Here is a 10,634-nt window from a genome sequence, read left to right as displayed (position 1 = left end):
ACCTTTTAATCTATGCCTGTTTCAGGATTATTTGCTGCACAAATCTCTCAATAATAGCTCTCTAAATAAATAACCTTTTCAAAGCTACGTTTAAATTAAAAGCCATTGGCCTATGCAGTGTTTGTATTATTATTTGGCTATAAATAATAGTTTGGTTGCCTACATACTAACTTGAACAGCCTAACTTTCTGTTGTCTGCACCTAAATTCATTATGTTCTTGGTTAGGAAGAGTGGGTGGCCTGGGGTAAGGGAATAAAATAGGGGGCATTCATCCAAAAAAGTCTGAATAATATCCAATTGGGCATTAGTAGGATCTTTTTTTATTTTATTTATTTTTTGCTTTTTTTTTTTGCTAAGGAGCAATTTACATATAACTCATATGTGTTGTGAGAAACATATGTTTATTGAAATGTATGCATTCCAATGATTTATTATCATTTTCAATTTTAGAGTAGACCATTATTAAGTTCAGACAGCTCAGAAGTGCATGATATGACTTCCTGGCAATACTAATCCAATTTGGTCTTAAAGGAATAGTTCACCCAAAACTGAACATTCTCTCATATTTTACTCACCATATTTTTACTCATCATCATTTTACTTATGCCATATAGATGTTTATGACATATAACTCATATATGTCATATATGTCTTCTGCTGAACACAAATTAAGATTTTAAGAAGAATATCTCAGCAATGTAGGTCCTTACAACACAAGTGAATAGTGACTAGAAATCCAAAAGGGGTATAAAGGCAACATAAAATTAATCTATAAGACTACAGTGGTTTAATCAATGTCTTCTGAAGTGATCAAGTTCGTTTTTGGTGAGAACAGACCATAATGGAACTCTTTTTCTCATAAAATCTAGTCATTGCAGTCGTTAGGCACAATCAAGATTTCAAGCTTGATTACACTTCCTAGTGCTTGATGCATTCGCAGAGAACTAGATGATGCTAGGAAGTGTAATCGAGCTTCAAATTCTGATCGCCTAGGAGACTGCTGATGTCAAGATTTATAGCGAAAAAGAAGTTTGTTCACACCCAAACCGTTTAGATTACTTCAGAAGACATTGATTAAAACTGGAGTCTTATGAATTCCTTTTATGCCGCCTTTTGGATGAACTCTCCCTTTAAACACCTTTTTGTGAAAACAAACTATTGTCTCAAGGAAAGGAATGAAGGTAGACAGGTTTGCAACCAAAATGTGTTTATTTAGTCATAAGCGTTTCCATATCCATCTCAATTTAATTTATTTCAAAACACCATCTGGTCTTAAATGCCTGCATTATATCAGAGACATACAATACAAACTCATATCATATTTTCAGGGTAAATGTAGACATCATTTTACAAAACAAAATTAGTTATGTTATCAAGAATAATGACCAAACCAGGAAATGATATCATTCATTAAATGTATTCATTAAAACACACATAATAAGCACATCATCATATTATCCAAAGTGCTTGCTGTACAAACACAAAGAACTGATGATAAAATAAAGCTTAACTGCACATCTCAGTAGTATTTACACTGAGGAAATGATAGAGGAGCAATGGTGCCATGCTGTAGAAAAAAATAACCTTATATCACTGACTAGACCTCTCACTTTGTGATTCTAAGCATTTAATGTGGAAAGAATTGGACAGACCAGTTCACCTTTGAATGTCAAATTTAAAATACAATTAAGCTTTGTAAGGCTCCTCTCAATCAGAAACTCTGTAAAGTGCTTTTTGCTTTCATTGATTTACAGAAGAGGAGCCATTCATATTTTTGAAGAGACAATAACTGACAGATCATTTGACTAATTCAGCAACAGGACTTGTACTTCATGCATGGTTTTCAGTTAGATGTTTAAATGGTCTCATAAAATGGATCTGAAGTATTAATTTAGTTTTAAATTTAAAACTTGAATGTACCTCTCCCTAATCTGATAAAAAAAGCACATGAAATATCAATCTAATCAAGTTTCCTCTTGCCACACATTATTGGCTAGTGAACCATAATGCAGCCAAGCCTAGAGTTTCTCCAGACTCTTCTGAAGCAGAGCCTTTGCGTGATGACCCACTATGCACAGCCCATGACTGACACTAAACACTAGGGCTGGTGCTGGTGCAAAGGCCCTATGGTGAATGAAGTCAGGCTTATGTTCCAGCTCAAGTGATAGGGCTTTGTCCTGCTAATACAAAACAAGCACAGCATTCCAACATTTATCTGGAAACAATGTCCTATTACCTCTGGTTTAGAGAATGTGGCTGTGATTAAAGGGAGTATTTCTGGAACTTGACCAAATGACCAAAATTGTCACAGTAGATATCTCATGAAAAAGGTCTGTTCTTCTGAGCAATCCTAGTGCTTGATTGGCTAATGTAGAATGGATGAATGTCCTTTCTATTTAGTGTTTTTAGCACTTTTTGAGATAGGCCTAGATGGTTCCATGCTGCTCCATGCAAAATTCCCAACAAAAGTATGGAGACAGAATTTTGAAGGAAGTTACTGGCTTTTACTAAATCTGTGCCAGGATTATGCCTCTCCAAAACAGCATTCAAAACCTGACTGGTCTTAAAGAAACACGTTATAATACCTACATTTTTGCTAAATGTTTTTATGTGGTTAGCTGTACGTTTCGTGGACATTTCCTGGTGAAATCCACAATGCTATCTTACGACATCAAAACACTTTTACTATAGTGCATGACTTGTAAGGTATTTTGGCATTTGCAGTACATAACGAATTGCATTTACATGCTTGTTTAGGGGCAATTACATTGCACAGTAGCTTAAAGCTGAAGTTTTAATTTTTTGTTTGTTAAAATACTTTCTTTTATTCCAGCTGAATATGCAGAGACAACTGTAATTAAGCCAATTGTAGGTTAATTTGATCAAAAACTGTAAACACTGTCTCTGTGGCACCATATACATTTTGGCACCCTCTGTTTGTTTTGAGCAACCCGTCCATACCGACATTGACAGTGACTTTACCAATGAGGTGAGCTGGGAACTATCTTTGTTCAGTCAACAGCAGACACGGGCGTATTCAGAAAACTGTTTGAAAACTAACATTTATTTTCCAATTCCATTAGGTGGCGCTAGTTGTGCAGAAATTTAATGAATTAGGAAACATTAGGTTAACTTTTCTTGATCTAAACTTGGTCTGTGCTTACCAATATTTAAAGCACTGCCCACTGTCGAAGCAGAAATAGTTTTTTAATATAAGGGCACACTCCATTTTCTGAGTGAAATGCCCTCAGAGTGGTGCCAAAAGTGAGTTGTAAAGCAAGTTGTTTTCAGCTGTAAATTATGTAATACAGTGAAGAGAAATGCATTTTTTTTTTTTTACTTCATCCCCAACCCTAAACCTAATCGTCAATGGAGTCAAAATGTAAGGTTAGAGTGTAAAATCGTACCTCTGAATCTGCACTCATCACTGATTATGAAAACTCAATTACATTCTAGTTTCAGTCATGTCACAGGAGACGGTAAGCACACTTGAACTGATGCACCCTTGTAAAGTCAACTTTTTACCCTTTATGTCTGGTTACAGATACTGAAATATATTTTTGATGGTGCTCCAGCAGAAGTCATTTTCTTGATAAAATCAGTTTCCTCACATTTAAACGCCCTGTCCCACTGCACCATTCACTTCCTCTAAAACAAAAGAAAAAAAATGAAGGCTTCTCCAAGCAGAGTATTGTAAGTCTGCTGGTATCCATTTCTATTGTCCATATTGGCTCCAGATGGCATACATTTCACCTCTTTAGTGCTGACAGCTCAGGGCTGAGGTTGTCTGGTCCTCTGTGCCCCAGATGAGAGCATCATGTGGCCCATGAGATTGCAGCACTGTGTTCCTTTGCCTTCATGCGCAGGCTGGCAATGCTGGAGGATTTGCGATCTGGTTCAGCGTTGAGTTCAAAGCTATTCATGGTTCCACACACTCCCGGGTTGCTAAAAAGGCTGCCCATGTGCGTTTGTCCCATGTTCCCGCCAGGACTGGGCATACCCAGGTAATCAGACAAGCCAGTAGCAGAGTGAGGGTGAGGGGTCATGCAGGATGCTACTGTGTCACAGGGTACAACACAGCCAGACACTGGTGAGGCTGCACTGCTGCCACTTAGCCATGATGGATTTTGAATCTAGAACAAAAACACAGAGGATATTATACACTGAAAATCTTGACATTCATCCAGTCAGATCTTACAAAAATTATGTGACCTAAACCTAATTGTAAAAAACAAAACAAATGTAAATGAAAAACTCAATTGCTGAAGCACCACGTAATTTTGTGGTGCTTCTATGACACTTCGGCTCTTCACATTGCAAGTAAAATTCATAGTTGAGGTTCAAATTGCGGGATCATGCATGAATATACTTGTAAATGTAGTTAGTTATGTGATGCAAATGTTAAAATGTATTGCTATACAAGTCTTGCCTTATTATAAAAGTTTTTTGATGTCATAAGTTAGTACTGTATGTGGAACAGAGCGAAAAGAGTTTATAAACTGAGAATCCGCCGTTTTACTCGTGATTTGTGTAAAAGTGAATAAATATAAATGTTGTTGTAGCGCCTCTATTGTTTACTTCACCAGCAAACTGCTGCAATATGTACAACAAACCACATAACAATCATTTTGATTATTTGAGACCATGTTGCATACTTCTTAGCTCTCCTTGGTGCATAAGATTTGAAATAGTGAATTAATTGTTTATTTAAGATATTTGTAATATCCGGTGCACGAACCGGTCTGAACAAAACAAAGTACTTCCATACTTAGTAGTATTTTGGCCTTTACACTCTAACAAAAGTCAAGTAATTTTTATAATTTCTCCATAGTCAGATTTTTTTTTAACTTTCACCTGTGCATAATTTTCTGGTCTTGTAAGAGGGAGCTCATAGGCTGTTGAGAAGTGAGACCGAACTTGCTGCATCTGACCAAAGCGTTCTCTTTTTCTCCATTTAGCACGACGATTCTGAAACCACACCTGCAGGAAATGGAAAGAATGGTCATGCCACCAAATATCTGGAATATCTTTCTGCAAAAGGCCAAGATTTGGAGGGCATACAATAGAAGCATTGTACTGTATGACCAAATTATTGTATATTGTATTGTTTACTACCTAAAGTCTGTTTCTGCATTAGTACTAGAGATATATAAATGATTGAAAATGCTTATACTGTGCACATTACTAACATCTATCTAATGAGACCTGGATTCTCCCTGTAGTGAGAGACTGAGCACATGCAAAACCATAAATCGTGAGGCACATGAAAGCCCTGCCAAGGCTCTTCATGCTGACGTCTTTAATGTGCTGTCCACACTATAATATTTATGTATGGATTTGAACTCTCCCCTGCCAGTACAGGTTGGATCTGTGCACTTTGAAAGCTGTTCCTCTGTCTCGCCTCAGCCAGCAGGTCCAGCCTTGCTCATGTCTGGAGCAGGTCCACCTCATCAATCACAATGAGGCCAGCTCTGATCCGCTGTTAGCACACCATGACACAAACCAACAACCCCAAACCACAGTTGAGTGCATCTGAGTGATCTCAAACCACTACTGATGTTTCGATAGTGTATAATTTGTAGAAAATGGGGAATTGTTTTTAAATGTTAAAGTATTTTGTTGTTGTTTCATTCTTTTCTCTATTTTCACTATAGTAACACAGTTTTAACCCACAAGGATGCTTTTATGGTGAGGTGTGAAATTTCTGCGCCTCTAGTGGCACCAAACAGAATTTAAAAAATGAATCGTTGATCAAACAAACAGTGCAAGGTTTTGAATGGCCAGAGTGTTTTATCTTTTCAGAAAAATCAACCTAGTGTTGATTACTTATAGTTGGCTTTGCATATTAAAGGAATAGATAACCCAAAAATGATTACACTTTCATGATTTACTCTTATGCTGTTTTAACTCGTATGATTTTCTTTCTTCTTTGGAACGCAAACAAAGATAATCTGATGGGAGATATAAGGTGTGTTTGTTCATACAATGGCAATGGCAAGGTCAATGGGGTCCAAAACTTTCAAACTACAAAAAGCCAGCATAAAGGTAATCCAAATGACTCCAGTGTTTTAATCCATGACTTCTGAATGACATGGTTCGATTTTCACTATAAATCTTGACAGCTGTAATCTCCTTGGCGCAATCATGTCAGAAGCTTCACTTCCTACACACATCTGATGTCAAGATTTATAGTGCAAAGGGAGTTACATTTTGGTCTGTGTCTTACTCCAAACTAATTGTATCAGTTCAGAAGATGAGGATTAAACCACTCGAGTCGTATGGATAACCTTTATGCTATCTTTATGTCCTTATTGGAGAAACAAATCACACATTTTCACATGGCAACATATAAAACATTTTGTGATGTTAGTATAGGAATTTTTTGTTTTTGTGGATTTATTGAAGTTGGTTTCCAGATGGCAAGAACAAATCAATACTTGGCCAAACAGACACTTTCCTCATGCATTGTCTCTGCACTTGAAGGCATCTGGTGTGTAATTTAGGGACAGAAGATGAGTCTCATGTTTAAGCGGTTATGCATTTGTGCATGATTATGCATTCATTGACTCTGGTTCAAAGTAACAGTCTCAATCGCACCATACCACTGAGTTTAAACTTGTATTGTGAGTTGGATCTCTGTCCAATCAAATCGCAATTTCCATATGCCCTAAGAGTCCCCTACTAAGATGATGACATATTATGTCAGGATATTAATAGGGGAAAAGAATTGGTACAAATGTATGCCATTCTCTGTAATTGACTTGTGAAAAAGTTGTACAGCTGTTAGCTTGAGTTGTTATGGGGCCATTCATATATTAAGTAATTTGATCTTTCAGTCTGATGTCATGGCCTGCGCAAGGCATCCAAATGCCATTATGATCATGTCATCTGGTTTAAGAATCTCTGTAATATAATTCCTGTCTTTGCACAGGTCTTTAGACCTTTATATTGTTTTTCTTTGATCTACAAAATTTAGAGGAATCAGAGATAATCTTGACATGGACAGCATCATCGTTCTGTAGTTTATGTTTTACCTTTACTGAAGGTTTTACATTGTACCTTAAGAAAAAGATGACAGGTATGCTGAGGATAAATTGGAGGACAATGCTAATGTTTTTAACATTAAAGGTGCCTTCAGTAATTTTTTCTCATTAAAAAAAAACTCCTAAAAACATGAATTGTAATTTTGCTATATACAGTATATAGGAAATCATGACCGCTCACATGAAAATGAAGACTCCAGTCGTATCAGTAACCTTATAAAAGCTGTTTTATTCTACATGGAGAGGGTCTGCACATGGGGGGTGCCATGTTAGAATCACATGACCAGCCAAATACTACTCTCTTAATCTCAGTAACCAGCCTGTTATTTTACACTTTCACTCATTAATTAAATGAATCATGGCTGACTGTGAATAATACATACAACGGCATCTGAAACTGAAAACTATTGATTTTAAATGATGCTGCATCCAAGCCACTAGGTGTCAGTGTAAGTCCAAGATGACACAAAAAACAAAAGTTACTGACTGCACCTTTAAAAGTGAAGTGTGACATTTCTGCCTACAGAATTGGAAAAACAATAATTGTTTTTTATACAGTTTTCTCAAACTCTCCACCATCTGCCATTGGTTAGACAAAACAGATAGTCCTGCCCCAAACTTTTGGCATTGGTTGAATCAGTGTTGCTATTTCGGGCTGGACGGGATACTTTATCAAACAGCAATGTTTTGATAGCAGCTCAGAGTGACAGTGTTTATAGTTTTATAGGAAATAACCTAAAAATGACTATTATAGGTGACTCTGCCTATTAAACTGGGATAAGAAAATGTATATAAACATTCAACAAAATCACACATTCCACCGTTATACATTTTTGTTTAAAATGTAAACTAAGTTATTAAATAGTAAAGATAGATAAGACAGAAATAATTTATCCATACATTTTACCACCATTATGTTTTTATCATCATTCTCTGATTAACTCTTTCTCCATTGCTCTTTCTTCTCTTCTCTTACATAAAATCTGAGGGGAAATAAGGATGTTTGAAAGTGAGATGGGAGAATGTTTAGGCTTGAGTTTGTTTACGTTTCATGTTTAATTTCCTGACGCCAAGCCCCCGGATTTCCAAAGCTGCCCCCTATGACCTCTCACAGACCCACAGACAAGAGTGGCGGACCTTGTTCACACACACACACGCACACTTACATATAAGCACACTATGAACACTCATGGTCACATATGTGCTCACATATCAGTTTACAAGTGTTTATATGACATTATATTTCAAACTATATTCCAGAAAACAGATTTTGTATCAGGACAAGCAAGATATCCTGCTCCTCAATTTGATATTCCAAACTGGGTCTGGTTCTGTCTTTCAATGGCAGCTGTTTCTTCTTCAACAGAGGCAGCTTACTGTATGTGCCCATTAAAATTATGTTCATGTTCCAGAAAGGGTAGAAAATGTATAAGAGTAGGGTAGGGTATCTTGGCCTCATCCGCTAGTTGATGAGAATGATAAACTCCTGTTGTTGTTAGTTAATCTTAGTGTTAACTGACCTTCTGCTAAGACCAAACTACAGGTTGAAACCTGCAAGATACAAAGAAATATCCTAAATAACTGTACTACAAACTTTTAAGGTCTCATTTTAGCCAATGTTGCTTTTACGGGCTTGTCAATATGCTTTTAACAAACAAAAAATCACCCTACAAATGGCATGCCTGCCGTATAAGTTTATCTTCAACTTCAACTTGCAGTGATTCATAGATTGATCAATTTAATAATAAACTGTGATCTACTAATGTTTCTCAAACTGACCATAAATATTTTACCCTCTTTATGACCATTTCTGAGCATTTTATTTTTATTATCAAAAGTCAGGTATGAATATTAAATCCAAGACATCTTCAATCAGTATCATCTACTGTATACACTTAATCTCTTTAACATAAGTTTCTATCACAGTCTGTCAAAAAAGAATGTCCTGTTTGTTCAAAGAGAGAGTTAGCGTGAAAGATCAACTATACGAGAAAAACAGGAGGGGCTCATCTCAATTGCGTATGTCTGTAGGTATGTTTTTGAAATACGGGTCAAACCCTGTAGTCACTCAACAGAGTCTGCACTGTGTTGTCAGCCAACAGAGGTAATTAGACTCATGTGTGTGGTATAGTTGGTTCTGTTTGGACTCAAAATGAATGCAGTTATTTCACTGTACCTTCAAAACACGGTCAGGTTCCTGACAATGCCTCACTCTATGCATGGAAATTGATTATGGCATCTTAAACAGTTTTTATTCCCCTACCAAAGAACTTTCATGTACTCTATGCTTTTTCTCGCTACTCTTCTTAACATCCTGTGGTGTGGAGAGGTACACTGAACATGGACGAGAAGTTTGGGGGAAAATATTTGCATTTAACTTCTGTTATGATGTGAGAGTGGAGATCTATGATTTGAAACAAGCTGGACAGAAATGAGAGCATGAAAGCAATAGTCTCTGCTGTCTACCTTTCAGAACAAAGAATGAAGACATTTTGTCTGGGTCTCATTCAACTTGGCAGAGGCCAACAATATCTTGAAATGGTCTTGAAATCAATGATCAGATGGACAGAGGAGGGACGAACTGACATTAAACTGAAGGATATCTGGATGCCAGATATTAACTGAAAGACATTATTGTAATAGGTGTCATGAGATGTATAGTACCTGTCTCTATGACAGGCTCTGTCTAATTCAGTTTCACAAGTTCACCTCCTTGCCTGATCCTAGGAAGTGGTAAATATTATGATAATGGTAAATGTGTTTGGCTTGCTGTCCAAGGAGAAAGAGGGCACGAACAAGAGAAAAGGCCCGATCTTAGACCCATCCCTTGTACATTAACTAATGGATGATGAGAATAGGTGGAGTTGGGGAGGTGGAGGTTTGCCTGAAGAAATGAGCACTGGGAGAGAGGTGAGCTCTGCTTATATATGTTTTTGCATAATTCATTATAGGATCAGATTAGAAGCCTCCTCCCAAACCTTTGTTTATAACTCTTTTTAATTCAGTGGCTAAACTTGGCAAAAGTTAGCATACAGCTAACTGTGCTAGTGAAACAACTTCAGTGATGTGGCAACTAATGATGGACCAGCAGTCATTGATGCAGAAGTTGTTATAGTTGATTAAACTTGAATGGCGGTGAATGGGGAACCACAGCAAATTACATTTTTGTTTACCCGTTTGCTACAAAAGCAAATGAAAAATCAAGGAATACACTTTCACAACTTATAAAAATACACAGCGCTGGATAACAGCATTAAGATGAGAGAAACATGCCAAATTTTCTGTCACTCCCTCAGCAGCTGTGTTGGAAGCTATATCGAATCTGTAGTAACTGATTTCTTTCAAACGTATTCCAGGGTAATATAATACAAAGTACAATGTTATAAATTTACACAAAATATTTTTTCAATTTGAAATATAAAAAAGTTTGCTACATTTGTTTAAGGAGGAAACGTGTCATAACAGGTCTGTGAAAAAGGTCCATTGCTCAGTCAGCCCTATCTAATTCTATTTTTGTAGACCCATGATGGAAAACAAAACCGTAACCCTGCCAAAGAGCTCAAATTGTTACGGAACAGCATGGTTTCATA

At 36.8% G+C, this 10,634-nt stretch overlaps 1 protein-coding gene across 2 annotated transcripts in view; it reads right to left on the bottom strand.

Annotated features, from left to right (window-relative positions):
* Positions 1–1,200: 1,200 nt before the first annotated feature.
* The window catches only part of LOC127661855 (homeobox protein aristaless-like 4), a 28,035-nt gene continuing 18,601 nt past the window's right edge, over positions 1,201–10,634 (bottom strand). For both annotated transcript variants that reach the window (XM_052152786.1, XM_052152785.1), the window contains 2 exons: positions 4,856–4,981; positions 1,201–4,134 (listed from right to left, as the gene is read on the bottom strand). In XM_052152786.1, coding sequence (XP_052008746.1) covers positions 3,817–4,134; positions 4,856–4,981 — 444 coding nt within the window. In that variant the 3' untranslated portion in view covers positions 1,201–3,816. The remainder of the gene's footprint in view (positions 4,135–4,855; positions 4,982–10,634) is intronic.

The sequence above is a fragment of the Xyrauchen texanus genome, chromosome 21 (assembly GCF_025860055.1).
Source record: "Xyrauchen texanus isolate HMW12.3.18 chromosome 21, RBS_HiC_50CHRs, whole genome shotgun sequence".
In the NCBI taxonomy this organism is placed as follows: Eukaryota; Metazoa; Chordata; class Actinopteri; order Cypriniformes; family Catostomidae; genus Xyrauchen; species Xyrauchen texanus.
The sequence above is the reverse complement of the archived record's forward strand: the minus strand, read 5'-3'. Positions and strand labels throughout refer to the sequence as shown.